The 19,335-nt window shown below is 42.6% G+C and overlaps 2 protein-coding genes across 5 annotated transcripts; both read left to right on the top strand.

The window, feature by feature from the left end:
* Nucleotides 1-6,720: 6,720 nt before the first annotated feature.
* Nucleotides 6,721-14,364, top strand: LOC144067260 (leucine-rich repeat and immunoglobulin-like domain-containing nogo receptor-interacting protein 1). Of its 4 annotated transcripts, none has more exons than XM_077590859.1 (4): nt 6,721-6,790; nt 11,173-11,310; nt 11,398-11,455; nt 11,999-14,364. In XM_077590859.1, exon 4 carries the CDS (start codon nt 12,008-12,010, stop codon nt 13,793-13,795), a length of 1,788 nt encoding a protein of 595 aa, XP_077446985.1. In that variant the 5' UTR covers nt 6,721-6,790; nt 11,173-11,310; nt 11,398-11,455; nt 11,999-12,007; the 3' UTR covers nt 13,796-14,364. The 4 variants fall into 4 exon arrangements, with proteins under 4 accessions (XP_077446985.1, XP_077446986.1, XP_077446987.1 ...); XM_077590860.1 differs by lacking the exon at nt 6,721-6,790 and adding an exon at nt 9,117-10,940; XM_077590861.1 differs by lacking the exon at nt 6,721-6,790 and having other exon boundaries at nt 9,117-11,310; nt 12,014-14,364.
* Nucleotides 14,365-14,575: 211 nt separating this feature from the next.
* On the top strand, nt 14,576-16,799 carry vps72a (vacuolar protein sorting 72 homolog a). The gene is made up of 6 exons (XM_077590423.1): nt 14,576-14,986; nt 15,146-15,298; nt 15,391-15,517; nt 15,587-15,763; nt 15,850-15,994; nt 16,163-16,799. The coding sequence occupies exons 1-6, from the start codon at nt 14,861-14,863 to the stop codon at nt 16,548-16,550; spliced, it is 1,116 nt and encodes a 371-aa protein (XP_077446549.1). The 5' UTR covers nt 14,576-14,860; the 3' UTR covers nt 16,551-16,799.
* Nucleotides 16,800-19,335: the final 2,536 nt, after the last annotated feature.

Raw genomic sequence — 19,335 nt, 5'->3', positions numbered from 1 at the left:
GACTTTTGCTTTTGCTTTGGAGTTGCGGCATGAAAGCTTTTCCCTAAAGAGAAAAGAAATATTGCCACCACACTCAAATACAGAATGTATATAATGGGAGAATCAAGTCACTGTTTTTTGGCACTTTTTGTTTTTTAAGAGGACAAACGTATTCTACTGTTCTCACATGAAACGACAATGTCAATGTATATGCAGAATTTTGTGTATGTTCTCAAAAAAGACAACGAAATGACAAAGATTTACAATTTATGAGAAAAGAAACATCGCAAGACTAGTCTTTTTTTAAAATAAGTTATAAATATATAGGCTGATAGATTTAGATATAGTCTTATGACTATTATCTTTAAAAGAAAACATGCATCTATACCTGGTTAAGAAAATTATATTTGATTACAAAGTATAGCATTATACAAAAATGTTGCATTTTGACCCAAAAAACCTTTCAGTTAAAAAAAATAAATTATTATCAGAATTGTGTATATATATATATATTTTTTTTTTTCTAGAAACAAACATCTTAAAATAAAGTATCGGTTCATTTTCATTGGGAAAAAATAGGTAATATTCTTAATTTAAAAATAAAGCAAATATGCAATTACATCATTTTCAATTTTTAAAAAAATATAATTAACTTTTTCCTCTTGTCAAAGATTGACTCGTCGCAAAATGTCCTTTTCAATTCTCACAATACAACATTCTTGCAATCTCGGTTTTTGTAACATTTCTTTTCAGATTGGCCCTAATACTATTTGTACTATTTATAACATATTTATGTCGTGGGAGGAAGAGGAGGAGAAGGAGGAGGAGGAGTAAAGTGTATAAAAAGCCAAGGAGGCCCATTGAGTGCTTTGGGGACGGGAGGGAGGGTTGAAGGTCTCTTAAGGCGTCGCGTCGACCGAGCGGATCAACGAGACGGCGGAATGAAACGGAAAGACATGCTTTAATGGTTTTAGGGATGAGAACTTTTGAAGAGTTTTTTCCCCTCTCTTCACTCATTCAAGTTTGTCCCCAAAGCTCGGCGGTCAACACGGCTTTCAGTCTGCTGGCTTAATTGAGGCCGGCGTGCGGATCAGACGCTTTAAACCAATCAAAAGTCGCCTAGGCCCCAAAAGTCACGGCGACCTTTCGCCCGACAAACTTGGGACGTCTTCTCGGCAAAGGCCGCGCCCTCACTTGCCGGTGAGCAAAAGCTGCCGCGTCAGAGCGAGAATTGGAGAATGGCGAAATTGCAGATGACGCGAATGTTCGGAGAGAGAAAATCAGCGCCGATGCTTGATTATCAGTGCTCGGCCAGACGTGCGTTGGCCCCCGACAATGGCTTCCACTCCACCCGCGTGCGTGTGGCTTAATCAAGCTGCTCTTATCAGCGACCGTCAGACCGCGGAGACTCCGATGTGCTCCCCGCTGATAGCCGCCTGAACAGAGGTCGCCTAACCCAACCCCCATAAGACCCGCACGCACCCTCCCCTTGCACCTTTATTTTCTGGGCGGAGGAGTGGGCCCGCTTAAATAAAGAAGTAATAGACCCGCAGCCGGAAAACGAAACGCTTATTATCGGGGCTACAATGAACACTCGAGTGAAGCAGGCAGCTGATGAGCTCTTGAGGTTAAACACAAGACCAATGCGCCTCTTTGGTTATGTAAATGATAAAGCCATGTGGTTTGGATGCCAAGAGGTCAAGTTTCGTCTTGAAATGTCATGTCAACATGAAACCATTTTATGGCAATCCCTGGAAACGATTCGGTTAAGAAAGTTGGGATGAAAATGGGCCGCTTTAATGGTGTTCTTTGAGTGGGCTGGTCAGATTCATTGCTCAAATGGCATGTTAGTATCACTGAGGTCGGTAATAAGATACACATTTGAATCTTTAAAATCTTTGCTCAGATATTCTGTCCCACTCTACTGTCTGGTACTGTTTAGATTTTGCAAAAATGCTTAGGTTTTTCGGCAAAAACCTTAGTTTGTTTGTCGTCCAGGTCCTGAAGCCTCAAAGCAGCCCCACCCTTGAGTCTTACATTCTTATCAATGTACATCCCCTAAATCTGAACAGTCTTTTTACATCATCAATCTCTTTCTTGACTACCAAAGAAACAAGTACAAGTACTCACAGTACAAAAAGGTTATCTTATATGTACTCAGATCGAGATGTAATTTCAATAAGGTGATAGTGTCATTACATTTCAGTTAAATTTGTCCTACAAAATTCATACTATAGAAGCAAGAAGGATCAAATCAATCATTTAAAGTCAATTGAGTCCAGTCTCAATGGCGTCAATGGAAAAGCTGTTAACCTGCTCTCTCAAAATCTGACACACACACACACACACACACACATACACACACACACACACACACACACACACAAACACACTCACAAGCTGTAATGAACAGTCAAGGGAGTCCATTTTTTTGCCCTTCTGTTCCGTCTGATCGGTCGTCACCTTTTGACCAGGGGGGCTTATTGGCCAACACGGGAAGCGCATTGGCTGAAATAGAAAATAATCTAAAAGGTTGATTTTGCCGGGCGCCGCTGTTTTAGGGATGTGTGGGAACACCCCAACGTGCACATGACAGCTCGTTACCAGAAGGTGATTGGACCGCCGACCCCCCCGATCGCCCTCAATCGGCCCACGCAAACCCCCACTGACCACCAATGCCCCCCCGGGCCTTCCTGCTTCGTAACAAGGTCAAACTGGAGGATGGGGACGGTGGGCATGTCTGTCATGAGTCCGCACGCCAAAATGTCTCGAGAGCCATTATGGGGGGAGGGGGGCGGGGTTAAGATGAATTACTCCAAGACTTCCTGCTTAATTGAGAGAATGGCGTCATAGTTTGCTGATCATTTCCAGGAGTCATGTGGCGTCCTTGCGTTCATTTCCCACGGGATCCCAATAGACTTGATGCCCTTGCCCCCAGTAATATTGCCAATCACCTCTTTTCCCTTTCAAATACTTTTACATTTTAATATTTAATGTCTTTCCCCTATCCTTGTCTTATTTTTACATCATCATCTTTGTCCTTCCTTGGCTTACTTTGACATCTTTATCGCCCGCCTTGGAAGCTTTCTCTCTATTCTTGCTTGACTTTTTCATGCTATTTCCATTTGTCGCCCAAGCCAATCTTTTCATATTTTGACTTCGTCTCTGTCCTTGTCTTATTTTGAAGTCTTTATCCTTTGAAGCTATGTTCCTCTCCATCTCGTGGTCACCCTTTACTTTCCTTCTCTATAATTTGGTGATCATTTTCCAATTCTGCCTAAGGGAGGAGCATCATCACAATGCAAAGACCCGCTTTCTTCTCCCCCTTAAAAAAACACCACCTTTTAATTAGTCTCTCTGTAACCTTTTATCGAGCGCAACGCTTTGGAACCCTCAAGAAAGTGAGACCGTTTGCATGATTAGTCACATTGTGTGGAGACAACGAGGAGAAGAAGGGGGGGGGGGGTGTTTGAGTGTTCAGATTGATGATGATGATGATGGTGGCAAACTTACATACTACACGGCAGCCAAAGAGGAGCGCAATCAGATCCAATCAAGATGTTATTGATTCGGGGGGGCTTGATTTGGCCGCCTTGGATCCAACACCTGGCTCTTGGCTCCGTAGGATGTAAGCTTGGAATCATCTGCTAGTGGGTGTGGCCTTCTGTCACGGCAGCTAATGAGTTAAAAGCAATAGTAATATTTTACAAAAGTTAAAGCTTTAACTCAGGAGATTCAAGTTAATATTTACTGCATAATTCATTCATTTTCTGTGCCACTGAGACAAGTTAACGCATTTCATTAGTCCCAATCGTGACCCCAAAAAATACATATATATTATTATTATTGATGATTTAAATGACACTGGTATAGATGTTTAAATGCCTGAGAAATTTGAGGAATAATTCCCATGTATTAACTACACAATTGCGCTACTTTCTATTCTAGATATGAAGATATTTTCAAAATGATTTGTGTATAAACCCTCACCTCCGAAACATTCACTCCAAATTCTGCACACTAACCCAATACGACAATAGACCTCCGATCCAATTTGACTGGGAGGGTTGACAGCGACTGCCGGTCTATCATCGTCCACGGTATTGAAACACCAGTCATTCCACTGTTGGAATGGAAAAAAAATAGTTCTATCTTTTGTGTTTGAAATGAAAATGAAAGGCCACAGCATTCCCCAGATGTGTGCCTGCCATTGTGTGTGTGTCTGCAGCCGTATGTTAATCAATGGCGTTAATGTAGCAATGAATTAGTAGTTTAGATGTCACGGGACGCTTAACACAGCTGATCCTTACCAGACACTGACTGAAACGCGCACACGCCCACAGGACCCCCGGGGACCACAGGCGGACATTGTATAGTAGGCTAATTATCCCAAATTGCTAAAGTAGTGGAGTGTGTGTGCGTGTGTGCGCGCCCCCACAGCTGCTCCTGGTGTCAAGTCTTTGATAGATGAGAGATGGAGAGAGTGTTCATTTACTGCTTGGAGACACACACACACACACACACTCATACGCACATATACGCACATATACGCACACATACGCACACACGCGAGCACACCTGACTGCTCATTTACGGCTCTAACAGATTGGTCTTTTGTTGCCCAGTCACCGGTTCGTGCCGGGAAAACGGTGCTGGAAACGGCACCCCGTCCGCGCTCCTAAATCTCCTAAACGCTGCAAGGCGCCCTGCTAGGAAATTGTGCTCGTAATGAGGGAAATTACAGGACTTGCAAAGAGATGATTGTGTGTACGCCGCGTGTGTGGATGGATGGATTTTGGGAATATAAATTGGGAGTTTTTCCCTCTCATCTTGAAATTTGCGGCTTTTATAACAAAAATGATCATCGATGGACTTTTACAGGCTAGCTATTGTCAGCAAATGTTTTATTGCTGTAATGTGCTAGCACGAATGTTCCAATAGTTTCTGAGTACAGCAGCAAAAAAGAAAAATGAATGCAATTCAGCAAAAGATTTTTCTATGTAACATATCCTCCTGACTACCAGTAGATCAAATTTGTACATCTAAATATCTCCCACCCATTGCATCCAATCACATTAACTTTTGTGCTCTATAGAGGACATTCAGAGCTTTCCAATGATACCAAATCTTGCAGTATTCCATCCAATTACTTCACAAAGATTGGGGAATTTCAAAATAAATGCAACATTTTTTATCCTGGTAGTCAGGAGGATATCTATATTCTGCTACTCTGACCCCTTGTAGCTTTTCATCAGGTATGTTATTATTTTATAGAATCTGGGTGGTGCGTCTAATAATCTCTGTAGTGGCGACTTTAACGGGCGATATTTGATTGGACGGAGAGGTCGACAGAAGGATGATAGATGTTGGATGTCTCCACCTTGACAGGGCCACAGGCTGAAATAAACACCTCATCTCATTTAAATGACCTCCTGTCCTCACACACACCTGGACCAGTGTGTGTGCATGTGTGTGAGTGTGTGTGTGTATTGCCTTTGGGACCAGCGGTGGAGGAACCACCCCTGACCCTGGTCATAGGCGCCAACACACACACATACGCTCCACGGGAAGAGAGCGGGTGGTCTGTGAAATGAGCTCTGATGCAGAGGGGATATTAAACTGCCACATGTGTTCTCTTTACTATTCCCTAATTAACCCCCAAGCTGTCCTGTATTCTACACACAGGAGTTGTTGTTATTTAGTACCACTGTGTAGGGAAAAACAATGCACTGTAATTAGCGTGTAGTTTCCCCCGCTTGAATTTTGAAGCTTGTCAAAGTGAATTTGAACATGTAATGGATTGTTTCTAATGCATTCTTTACATCTCATCTTTTGTTGCAGGAAGCTTTTTGGCACGGAGGCCATTTTTGGTCAGCTTGGCAGCTCCGAGATAAGGCGGCGGCGGCGGCGTCTTGTTGGGGTCATTTCGGTAAGACGGCCACTCCAGAAATGTGGCATTTTCGAGTATTACCACAGAAAAGCCCAGTAAGAGAAAAAAAAATTGCTTTTAATCAGCAATTAGCTGCATATCATCCTATACGAGTGGTCATAATTATTCATGTGGCATTTAAATACAGCATTTTTTTCCGCTAACTAACTCCGACATCAATACAACCCCTAAGTAATTATGATAAAACTTTTCATTCCATCAGGCAAAACATCCCATTAGCAAAAAAATATATATACGTACATCAATAATCGGGTATATGTAGTTCCGGTAAAAAGTAAAGTGCCATCTGAAAAGGTGTTTTAATGTGCTTTTCTTTGTCCTTTCACACGTTTACACTCACATGATGGACACCTAACACGAAAAAGAGGAGAGTCATTTGTGTTGTGTGATCGCGGTGGCGAGGGTCCAAACAAAGGCCTCACACACACACACACACACACACACACACACACACACACACTAGCATGCTCTTTGTCTTCCTTCCACCGTCTTAGCGCTCACATGCAATTAGCCTCACTCTTTCTGTCCGCTGCAGATACTGATAGCACACAAGAGGGGGCCCGAGTTACAGTGAGTAAAAAGGGACGCGGGGGTCCGAGTGTCTCGCGGGACAGGTTATGACAAATAAGATTAATGTGCCCCCTATTTCCAGACCGCTGCACTGGTTACACACATACACTCACGAAAGTGACATTATGGAAAAAAAAAAAAAGCACGGGATTTTCTCTCATGAGAGACACCATATGGGGAATATGCAGTGTGCTGATCATTTGCTTTGTTGTCTGTGGACAGGAATTCAGGAGCTGCCATTGACGGCGATAGACGTCCATGGGGGGCTTCCTCATTTGAGCGTGTCAGAACGTGAGTTCAAAAGTTCATGTTTGTTTGTGTGGGAACCGTTTTTTTTATTGTTTATACACACACCAACCCCAGAGGTATCATCTTGTGCTCTCACTGAGTTCCTCTTCACTGTGCACTCAGCTTCCAACTGGCAAAATGTGTGTACAAGTGTGTGTTTGTGTGTGTGCTCACTCACACATACGCATTTGTGCCCGTGGGCCAATGAGCAAGTAGGAAGTTAATGCCTAGTTTTGAAAGCCAACTGTGGTAAACATGCAAATTGTTTAACAGTTGGTGTTATTAACATCGTAAAGAAAAAGAAAATACATCAATAATGTATGGTTTGGTTGCTGGGTAAGTTAAAATGAATATTTTTGTGGTGGGAAAATAGCACAAGTAACCAGAAATCTGAGCCGTTGGCACTTTTTAAAAATATTATTGCATTTGTTTTTCTTAATGTTGGCATTGGAATGAAAATTTAAAATTAAAAAAATTCATTGCAAGCTCGCAGCTCACATTTCTGGGAACTTTAATTTTCGTTTTGACGTTAAAAAAGGATTTAATCAATGATGCATGGATTGCTTTTAACCACATTCATATTTTGTGGCTTTTAAAAAAAAAAAGTAATCCAAAGCAAATCTTTGCTCAAACGCTGGAGTGATCTTGCACTGCCGGACATCCCAGTTCAGATAGCATGGACATCCATCACCAATAGCAGTGATTGAGTTAACTCATAAAGTAAAGTTTGTAGTCAAATGGCTGTAACCAAAGCTAATATTATTATTTCCCCTCAAATATGAGACTTACAACAAGCTAATTGGCTTGAAAGGACATCCTCCCACATTGATTTGTCCTTTTTAAATGTTTGAGGTCAAAAGCAAACTTTTAACAAGCTTTCATGTGGTGGATAATGCAGCAAATGATTTTAAGGTGAAGCTGTCAAAAGAGTAGAAAAAAAAAAAAGAAGAAGAAGTGAGACGTTCCTCCTCTCCGTCTTGGGCTGAAACTAATTGGTCTAGGATTTGGAAATATTAAAACACACACAATTTCGACAAAGCCTTCCTCAGGTTTGGTTGTCATGGCGATGTGCAACAGTGCAAAAAAGAAAAAAAAACACCACTAGTTATATTGAAGACACTTTGTCACCAGAAACTATTTTAAAAATAGTCCAAGCACCGTAATAATATATTTTTTAATCTATTCGTAAATGCTACATGACCCAAAACTTGCCCTGTGCATGTGCATGTGTGCGTGTGTGCGTGTTTATGTGACTCACACTCAACAACATTAATTTCCTGACATTCAGCTTTAATGACCTTTGATTAAAAAATGTCTTCTTTGTGATGACGACGACGACGACGACGTTCCACCGAGAACAAGAGAGGGATTAATTACACGTACACAACTACACACACAAGAGCCAAGTACAATACACACCTCACAGAAGCAGATGTTAGCGTTTAAATTTCGGTGAAAAATCAAGTAGGAGAAACATGTTTTAATTATCTGGCCACCTGGACTTTCTTATAGCACGTACACTTATGCTTACAGGCTACACACAGACACACACACAGACACACACGCACACACACTTGGGGTGTTTTCATCCCAACAGGATGTTGCATTCATTAGTTTCCTTGATTAATTGAGCCGAAAAAGATCTGATTAAAGGTTTGATTTACATGCCGGGGACCAAACATCATCATAATAATGCTAATTTTATAAGGTCACATCATATTTGGTGCTGTGTGTTACTTCAAAATAAAATGCGAGGATGTCTTCTCTGAAAAGAGGAAATATTATTAGTATTTTTTTTTATTTACACTGTGATTATTTCATCCTAAAATAGATTTAACACTATATTAGTTTACACCGCCATATATTTTTGAAGCATTTTCATATCTGTCATTAATGACATTCTTATCTAACTTATCTTTTTGTTTTGCTTATATACATTAAAATATACATGATAATAGTCACTTTTCACCCTCCTTCTGTTTCTAAGTGTTCCTAAGTGTTCATGAAGACAAATACTGAAACGACCCCCCCAAAAAAGATAAATAATGAGTTTTTCATTTTTATTTATTTTCTATTTGATTGGAATTTCCTTGAATCCCTAAAAATAGAATAAAACAGTAAAAAACAGAAAAATCATAAGAATATCTGTAAATTGTTCCTGATTTCAAATGTCCTCAATATTTAAATACATAAATTTTATTTACATTTTAATCTAGCAAGAAACCTAATGCAGTATTGACACAAAATGGAGGTCCGGATTTGAGTTTGAAACCTGGGATCTAAATGATCGACCGCACAACAGGTGGTTTTTATTCAATAGGACGATAAAAAAGCACTTGTTTTGAAATGGAACTGCCTGCTTAATTTTCAATCATATTTCCATATTTACATTTATGTACTGCATTTATCCCAATGTATACATAGCTCCTCCTTCCTTCCTTCCTTCATCTTGACTTTTTTCTTGTGGCTAGCCTTCTCTCTCTTCACGTCTCCTCATTTCCCAGTCCACTGAGTTAAATATAGGACAAAAACAAAGCAATCAGACCATGACATGGTTATTATTTTAAAGTGAAGTGCTGTTTTTTTTTTCTTCCATTTTTAATTCCCTCTCATCCCCCATCCATTTATCCTCTCTCCGCGTTTGCAAGCTTGAGGAATTTTAACGCCCAGAGATTTAACGCTGGGAATTAGTAAATCATTAACATTTGACCAAAGTGTATGTGCGAGTGTGCATGAGTGATTTTTCAAGCCTTCTTCACTCATCGGCTGCCGTCGACGGCCATAGACGTCCAATTCAACGTCAAATAACTGAAGCTTTAAGTATACATTATATGTCTTTTAAAAAATGTTTATGAATAAGAAACATACTTTCCTAGCAAGTTAAAACGGCATATGACAACAATCCAGCTAACATCTGCTTAAATCTGAGTACATTTGTTCATAAGTCTTTCAATTTTATCCTGACAAAATGGAATTTAAATGACTTTTCTGGTTAAAAACGATGAAACAAAAAAAATCAAACAAGGTGAGCTTGAAGACATCACAATTAGATCTCGCCAACGTCTTATTTAACATCAGGCCAACCTTTCAATTTCTCCATATCTGCACTGCATAGGAAATTGTCTTGGGAGATTACAAAAGTGTATGTGTGTGTGTGTGTGTGTATGTTGGAAAGAAACGATGCATTTATGTAGCCTGCAGTCCATATGCAGCATGGAGGAATTTGTATTTTATTTTATTTGTGTGTGTGTGTGTGTGAGCGTGTTTTGTCCAGGGAACACATAAGTGGATTAGCCGTCATGCTTTTATTCCTGTAATGGAACATCAGGCGGAGAAAGAAAAGTAGGGCTGACCAGTGGGAAGGGGACAGGGGTTGCTAGTCAAGAAAGAACGTTTAACACCCACAAGGTTTTGTTTAATAGTGAAAGCGTTGTAGTGGAAAAAGCAAATTGTTTTGGAAACGGGCTGTGAAATGTGTGGAATATTAATAGCGCTGTGAGACTTTTTAACAAGTGTATATAACACATAAAACACTAAAAACATGTATACTAGTGGTGTTAAACTCAGTTTGGTTCTCAGGCCACATTCATGTTAAGAAGATCTCATGTGGGATGGGTCAGTTTATTTATGGACAAAAAAAGTTGATTTACTTGCTCGACGTCCAATCCATTTTGACTAGGAAGGCTGAATGAAAGTTGATTTTATGCATAAAAATAGCTTGAAAGGTTCAGCAGAAGGTGCCGTTCCATCAAAGATGTAGAAGATTTCAGGTCATTATTACGTGAGGCATTTTTACAAACCAGAGTTATTATATAAAATGACATAAAGATCACTTTTTGACCACTTTTGTCGACCTAAAAGTGTTTATTTTCCAGCATTAAAACAACCTATACACATACATGCACATCTATTTTTCTGGCAACATTGTCACTTACAATTTTTTGTACTTGAATGATTATTATTTTTCTTTAGTTTTTGGTGGAGCCCACAAAAGAGGGGATTCTGAGTCTTATTAAGGTTTAGTTTAGTAGTAATGGTTCCTTTACATTGTGTTTATATTGACCTAAAGCTCCTCCCAGTGGTGAAACGTGTGTTTTGCTTCAGATGTCCTTGAATGAACTCTTTGCAGTGAAATGACAGAACAACAATTGTAGTAAGTATTGATACAGGCCAAGTAATTGTTCAAATATGTACATTGCTCAGAATCATCCCCAAAAAATATTGGTAAACTATTTAACTGAACCCATGCACATCCAGTTTATCTGTTCATTATATATATATATGGGCAAATCAGTCTTCAGTATTTGGTAAAACTGATAAATCGTTGTTAAAAAAAATGACATGCTCCAATTTGTGTGATTTCTGCCCGCCTGCCTCACGTGTAGTCTACGTTGCAACTTGGACAGCGGCCATCAGGCAGTCCATATAATCCCCAGCATGCTTCCTTGGTCCAGCCAGGTTCTCCTCCTCTTGGATGTTGTTGTTGCCACGAGGATGCCGCTTCATTTCAGAAAGATCACAAGGTGTTTTTTTTCTTTCTTGAATGCATTTTAATACTTTGTTCTGATTGTCAAGGAAGTGTCATCTACAAATGTCATTTTTTTTCCCAGCAACAAGGCGTCGGAGATGGAGTAATCGTAGCGAAAGGGCATCTGCACTCAAGCACTGGTGAGTGAGTCCCCATGTCTTCATTTTGCTTTGCTTTATCCTTGAAAATATTGTTTAGCACCTTTTCACTGGCTGACATATCACAAAGTGAGTCACGTTTGACTTTACGTAAATTTGGGTATTCACAAAGTGGTAGGCATTGTTTGAGTGCTGTCATTTTTGCCATGTTTTGGTTTGTAATACCTTATATACAATAGATATTAAGATTTAAAAATATTTTTTTCCAGGGTGGTTTAGTGAAAAACATATTTCAGTTACCTTGTTTGTTGATGGGTTAAAAAATGAATCATATTTCAAAAGATGAATGCTTATTCGTTGAGTGGATTTTTTTGCTTACCTTATTTAACTAAACATCTTTTTGAAAAATATGAACTTATTTGTCAAAGTATTCATTTTGTATTGTTAATAAACCAATGTGAAGTCAAAATGCATGTTTGTTAAAATTGAGCTGTTCTTTGGATCTTCATGTAGCGAAGCAAGTTACCCCCAAATATTCCTAACCACTTTAATATTACGTGTTTATTGATCACTTTTATTCCCCAGCTGTCTCCCATGCAGGCGGGCTGCTATCCCCCACCGTGTTGGGGGGCTCTCTGCGTGTTGGCGGCCGGATTGACCATGGCGTCGCAAGGGCCGGCGGCTTGTCCGGACCCCTGCCGCTGTGACGCGTCCGGGTCCGCCGTTGACTGCTCCCGCGCCCGACTTGCCGCCGTGCCGGAGCGCCTCCCCCAGAACTTGACCAGGCTCAACCTGAGCCACAACGCCATCAAGACTCTGGCGCCCGAGCAATTCGGGGCTTTGACGCGACTGGAGGACTTGGATCTGAGCGACAACGTCTTAGCGTACGTGGACGCCGACGTCTTCTTCGGCCTGCGGAACTTGCTCGCTCTGCGCTTGGCGCGCAACCGCCTCAAGGTGCTCCCGGTCGGGACCTTCGCCGAACTGTCGAGACTGCGGCTGCTCGACGTGAGCGGCAACGAGATCCTGGGCTTTCTGGATTTCACCTTCCGAAACCTGGCCGACCTGCGCGTTCTCAAAGCGCTGCGAAACGACGTCGTCTTCGTCTCTCGCTGGGCCTTTGTGGGTTTGAGCGACCTACGCCAGCTCCACTTGGACACCCGCAATCTCACGTCGGTGCCCACCGAGGCCTTCGCGTATCTGGGCGGGTTGCTGGCTTTACACCTGCACCGGCTCGATTCCGCCGCTATGCCAAACTACGCTTTCCTCGGTTTGGGCCGCCTGAAGGAACTGGTGGTGTCCGATTGGCCGAGACTGGAGACAATGTCTGCCAACAGTTTAGTCGGCCTCAATCTTACGTCTCTGGCGATTAGAAGCTGCAACCTCAGTGAAATCCCTTACCCGGCTTTCCACCACCTGGTCTACCTAGTCCGTCTGGACTTGTCCTACAACCCCATCGACTGCATCCAACGCAACCAGCTGATGGAATTGCTCAGGCTCGAAGAGTTCCACCTGGTCGGGGGACGGTTGCGCCGCATCGAAATGGCTGCGTTCAAGGGTTTGGCGCGTCTCGGCCTGCTCAACGTTTCCGGAAACGTCCTCTGCACCCTGGAGGAGGGCGTCTTCCACTCGCCCAATGGCCTTCGACGTCTGCGACTGGACGGCAACCCGTTAGCCTGCGACTGCCGCCTGCTGTGGTTGGCGCGCCGTCGTTTGACGCTAGACTTCGGCGAGAGCCCGCCGACGTGCGGCTCGCCGGGTCGTTGGGATTTCCTCAAAATGGCGGAGATGCTCACGTGCCAGTCCCCTCGCATCGGACCGCGCCAAGCCAACGTGGCCAGGGTGGACCAGGGCCACGCTGCGGTGTTGCACTGCAATGCGGAAGGCCGGCCCTCGCCATCTGTCACCTGGCTTAATCCGAAGCGAACGGCGTTGACGGACATCGGCAGGGTCCGGGCGCTCGCCAACGGAACGCTGGAGGTCCGCTACGCCCAGCCGCAGGACGCCGGTACTTACCGCTGCGTGGCGTCCAACGCGGCGGGAAGCGACACATGGCCCGTGGAGCTCCGCGTCCGGGCCCTCGCCAGCAACAAGCCCTTTCACCTGAAAAGCTGGCTCGCCGCCTCGCCGCCTTCCACGGTTGGCTCGCGGGAGCCGCCGTTTGACGTCAAGACGCTGCTCATCGCCGCGTCCATCGGCTTCCTGTCATTTTTCAGCTCCGTCAGCGTTTGCTTCCTGGCCATGTTATTCTGGAGTAAAGGCAAAGGGCAGATCAAGCACACGGCTAATATTGCGTATGTGCCGCGGACCGCCGCGAGCAGTAATAACGGCGGCACGGGCAACTACGTGGAGACGAGCAAGTTTACCATGAAACTTATGTAAATACAAATTGAATTCTGAGAATCACGTAGGTTTTTCCTGAAGCCTTTTTAGAGGCCTGAAGGTTTTTGCATTAACACGAGAACAATATGACGGAACTTGTTCATTCTTCGCCACTCATTTTGAAGCGTACTCTGTTGGCATGCATGCAAAGTACCCTGAGTATTCAATTAAGAACAACGCATGGAGAATATAACAATGCCTCTTTGGACTATGACTTTTTGTGTTTGACTACTGTGTACAAAATACGTAAGTATTATTATTATTATTAGGCAAGTCAAAACATTTTAACTGTTTTACCACTGCAAACATCAAAAATCGAAATACTGGTGCATGTAGGTTGGTTCTATTTAAAAATACTTCTCTCATCTCGTTTTCTGAACCACATTATCCTCATTAGGGTTGCGGGGGGTGCTGGAGCCTATCCCAGCTGACCCCAGAGCTGTGAGGCCAACGCGCTAACCATTAAAAAATACTTTACAATGTTAATTTTAATGTTTTTTGTTTTTGAGTTAGATAATTTATTTGACTCTTTTTAAAGTTGTTTCATGTGATCACATGAAAGCTTCAATAAAGAACCCTAATCATTCATTATAAACTTGCCTTTCCTGACTTATTCGGTCAGGTATTTTAAAATAGACCTTTTTAGATCCATACCCAAGACATAAAATCATTAAGAATTTTCAACCATTTATTATTTGTTTAGAAATTGACATGTTTACCTAACCAATATTATTTGAGGAGTCATTTACGTGATATTCCTTTATTTTGAAGGCAGTTTTGTATCGGAAGTACTCACGGTAACCCGGAAACAAGTGAGAGTTTAAGTAGAACGGTGGCTAAAGTTAGCAGGCAGCTACAAGCGAGTATTACCATTTTGCATGTATTATCTCTCTCCAAACAGCTCCGATGCACTTCCTTGTATATATTTGTTTACCCATGGATACGAGGCGATAGTTTAGCACTTCAAAACGCGAGTAAATTTGCAAAGAAATACGTTTGGCGCTTGGCGTACCCCGCTAACCAAGACACCCGGCGGATAACTTGGTCATCGTTTCCTGCCAAATAATGAATAAAGCAAGTTTAGCGGTTCATCGCGAGCCCCGAAAAACGGCCGGGAATCGCATGTCCAAATTACTGGACGCCGAGGAAGAGGACGAGTTCTACAAGACAACCTACGGAGGATTTAACGATGTAAGTGCTCGTTTGTGGTCAGGTTTAAAAGTAGCTGTCAACTATGAGACTATTGCCGTGGGTACTATTGGTTTATACGGTGGGACATATTGAGAACAAATGCCTACCTTAGAGTGTATTTTCACATGAAAAAAAACATCTTTTAATCTATAATTTAAGGAATCGGGAGATGACGAGTATAATGAAGATCATTCAGACACGGAGGACGAAGTGGACAGCGATTTTGACATCGACGAAGGAGACGAGCCAGACAGCGCCCAGGAGGACGATGCTCCTCGAAGGAAGAGTCGTGTTGTGACTAAAGCATATAAGGTTGTCAAAAAAAAGGAGACATGTATTTCAGAGTGCTGTTTATTGACTCTTGGATTCACGTTTGCTTTGGTTATTTTCTGCGTTGGTTAAAGGAGCCTGTGAAAGTAGCTAAGCCCAAGCCGAGGCCCAAAAGACCCACTGAGGAAACAAAGAAGGCTGAGAAGAAACCCAAAGCGGAGCTCAAGCGGAGGATTCCACAAGAATTTCAAGACAGTGGAGGTACGTTTGCGACAGAATGTCTCTCATCAGCACCAAAAAGCTGACAACCTTTTATTGTCTTTGTTGCAGCCCGCAAGTCAGTGCGACAGTCCACCAGCGAGCACACCCGTAAAACCAATCTCCGCCTGCAGGAGCGCCAGGACGCACCTCGACGCCGTCGGGGGGCTCACCGCGACCGACCCCTCACCCAAGAGGAACTTCTAGCCGAGGCCAAGATCACTGCCGAACTAAACATTCGATCACTGGGTCTAAATACTTTTTCTTTTGATTCATGTTCCTATTTTCTGATCCAGACACAAACTGCGATTAACCCCATTTTATTCTACGTGTAGAAAACTACGAGCGGCTAGAAGCAGACAAGAAGAAACAAGTCCACAAAAAGCGGAAATTCGACGGCCCGACCATCCGCTACCACTCCGTCCTGATGCCGATCGTCTCGTCGTCGCTTCTAAAAGAGGAAAACGTCGACGTAGAAGGGTGCGTTTGTGACGCTGACCTCTGTAATCCCTTTCTTTGCTTAATCTCCTCGCCGCAAACAATTTTATTTGAAAGCTTTTGAGCAACTAATCCTATTTCATCCTACAAAAATAGTGATGTCATTTAAGGGCACCAGTATTTGATATTTGGCTTTGCGATTTCCTCAAGGTTGGACCAGGACGTCCCTCCCGCGGCGAGCCAGGCCGCGCCGTCTCAGGCCCAGCAGCCGGCCGGCGGCCTCTGCTCCCGCACCTTCGTCACGTTCAGTGACGACGAGGCGTTCGACTCCGCCTTCCCGAGCGGGGCGCAGGCGACGCCTCAGATCCCCGTGCAGGAAATCTGCCCCGTCACGCACAAGACGGCGCTGTACCGGGACCCCGTCACCGACATCCCGTACGCCAACGCGCGGGCCTTCCGAATCATCCGCGAGGCCTACCGTAAGTATGTGGCCATTCACGGCTTCCCCAACATGTCGGGAGGGATGTCGGGAAGGGGCGCAGCGTCCAGAGGCGCGCGCCATAGGACGGCGGCCAAGCAGAGCACGCTCGCCACGTGAATGGGGATGCCATTTTCTTAGTTTCTGGGAACACTACATCCATCAAAACTGAACAATTGTACTCGAGGCCAGGCAGAAATTTTGGAAATTAATTTCCGTATTTCAGGATGACAAATCCATATTGAGTGGATTATATTCTTTGGACGTTCTCTTCCGCTCTATCGTTTTGGTTTTCTTTCAATGAACTGCCCTTTTGTACTGTGTAAGTATGACCTTCTTACCATAAATAAAACTTTAGTTGGCACACTGCTTTGACGCTACGATTCAAGGAGGGATCATTTAAATGGTAGCCGTCCAGTGAAAAGTAGTTGTGATTTATCAAGGCTAGGCAGATTTATTCGTAGAACACAATTTCAATGTGCTTTACCTCACATTGAACTCGGCAATAAACAAAAACAATTTATGAAGGTTATAATCACCAAGACAATTGAAAACAAAAACAATTCCAATCATAACATGAGGGGCGATTAGAAATGTCAAATCATTTATTTTGCGGCCGAAGAGCAAGATAACTACAGTTTGCCGGCAGGAAATAATGAAAACATCAGCAAAAATGTCAGCCACAAGAAGCTTAAGCCCAGCCTAAGCTCTTGCACTTCTCAGCTTTACCACCCGGTGGAGCTAGTCACTGTCTCCCCATTAGCACAGCAGTAAAAACCTGATATCTGAAATCAATTTAAGAGTCTACACATCAAATCCAACAAGCTAAAACTAATATATAAACACTTAATATTCCCTGCATTCTAGTCAACAAAAGTGGAATGATTTCAGGTTGAAATTTCCTGGAAGCGGCCTTTGGATGATAAAAAGTCTATTCTGAATTCGCGTTAGCATCCTAATTGATTTTCTTGTGAATCACTGAAAATACGCCATTGCAATAATCCAATCTAAGGATTATTTCTCAAGCGTTGTGCTTCACTTTACTAACTAAGAAAGAAAATATGATCAGAAAAGATTCTATTGCCATTCCACAGCCCCAAATGTCAATTTCTGTCAGTCCAGCACTCACTCATCCCGTTGCAAATGAGGAGGGTGACGGCGAACCGGCCATCATCTCAAGTGATTATGACGGTGATTATCAAGAGCATCAAATCATACTGACAGAACAAAAAAAGAAATCTTTCGCCCGGCTTGTCTAATTGATTAGTTGTGTTGTGACAGTGCCGCGCTAGCGCAATTATCGTCATCATCATCATCACGCTGCGCTGTGGTGCAACATGAAAATGAATGGAAAACGATCACGGCAGAAATTGACTTTTTCGGTTGCCATTGCCCACGATTGACGTTTGTTCGTTCATTCGCCCATTGCTGAGTTATTTATTAATTAATTTATTTTGTAACTCAATGGTTTTATGACTCAACATTTTTTCACCAACAGACCTTTCCATCATTGCCTTATTTTCCAAACCCCGCCACATTAGATTCTATTACATTTCACCTCAACCATCCAAGTAAACACTTGGCACAACGGCGTTATGCCTTCTCGTTCTAGTGTGGCAGTTGCCATGGCGATGGAGTGTAGGTGGTGTACTCTCTTCCCTCGTACACCCCGCCATCCCTTCTTGATCTCTCTCCCTCACAACCCTTTAAACCCAGTCGCTAAATTCACTTTGGGTACAATAGTTACATTGACAAGCGCGCGGAATCCATCAAATGTGCCTTTTGTACGCCACTTAAAATGATCTTTTCATGCACGTTTTCCATCCCCAGCTTTTCATGTCCTCTCAACTGTAGCCCCCCCATGCTGTTCATGCATGGCAGCCAAGCTATTCTTTTATCAGTTTCCATGGCGATGTATGAGTGAAGGCTCGCGTTTCAAATCATGCTGATCAACCACACCGATGTCGTTGCTTCATACATTTGCTCGTGTGTTATAAAAGTTGATGAAAGTCGTGGGCTGTGTTGTTGTCCTCTTCTAAAAATACTCCCTTGCCCATCATCCAAGTTCTTGTTCTTGTACATTTTTTTTTCAGAAAAGCTATTCCGTTATCAGTTTCCATGGCGATGTGTGTGTAGAAGGTGAGCAAAGTCACTCTATATTTATAAAATGACATCCATACTCTGTAAGTCATGTTATTCGAAAGTCAATGGGGATATATTAACGGGGATTAAACATTAATATAAAACAAAAAGTGACAGTATCGTTTTGATAAATTGGTAGGAGTATAAGAAGGAGGATAGTTTTCTAATTCATTTGAACTCGTGTCAGTGCCATTGACGCAAAAATACATAAGATATGCAAAAGTCGTTTATATTTGATATTAAATACACAGTAATTTGTAATGGATGCTTGTTTTCCTGTAAAAAAAAAAGTGATTCCTAAAGAAAAATGGTAAGTGATTTTTTTTTTTAAAATCCAGGTTTAAAAAAAACAGACAGGCAATTTAGCAGCATCTAGTGGCCACAAGTGCAAATGTTTGTTACTACAAAATCCACACAGGTTCTGCAAAGAAAATGCTTTTTCTTGTGTTGCTGCTGTATCAATTTTGTACGATTTTCGAAACCACATTTTAGTCTAATGGGATTATTTTATAAGTCATTTTTGTACATACAAAAATAACTGAGTGAGCAAATGGACATTTGTAATTCTCCCAACTCAAACGATAGGTCTACGTTGCTCAGTGGCACTCAATGAGTTAAAATGTCCAACTGATTCAACCATTTCAACCACTTTCCCCTTCTTAGACGCCCAATCTATTTGAACGGGGAGGATGGCAGCGACTGAACAAGTGATTTCCTCACCAGCGTGTGAGATTAATCTCACTGTGGGTGTCATTTGAGCTCT

Source organism: Stigmatopora argus, chromosome 21, assembly GCF_051989625.1.
Source record: "Stigmatopora argus isolate UIUO_Sarg chromosome 21, RoL_Sarg_1.0, whole genome shotgun sequence".
NCBI classification, from domain to species: domain Eukaryota; kingdom Metazoa; phylum Chordata; class Actinopteri; order Syngnathiformes; family Syngnathidae; genus Stigmatopora; species Stigmatopora argus.
Note: the sequence above shows the minus strand (reverse complement) of the source record. Positions and strands in the feature narration are given on the sequence as shown.

What these genes read in the sequence shown, in the direction of transcription:
- LOC144067260 (XM_077590859.1), top strand. Translation starts at nt 12,008, where the DNA reads ATGCAGGCGGGCTGCTATCCCCCACCGTGTTGGGGGGCTCTCTGCGTG.
- vps72a (XM_077590423.1), top strand. Translation starts at nt 14,861, where the DNA reads ATGAATAAAGCAAGTTTAGCGGTTCATCGCGAGCCCCGAAAAACGGCC. An exon ending in CCTACGGAGGATTTAACGAT is followed by an intron (nt 14,987 to 15,145) that starts GTAAGTGCTCGT and finishes CTATAATTTAAG; the next exon opens with GAATCGGGAGATGACGAGTA. An exon ending in TTGTGACTAAAGCATATAAG is followed by an intron (nt 15,299 to 15,390) that starts GTTGTCAAAAAA and finishes CGTTGGTTAAAG; the next exon opens with GAGCCTGTGAAAGTAGCTAA.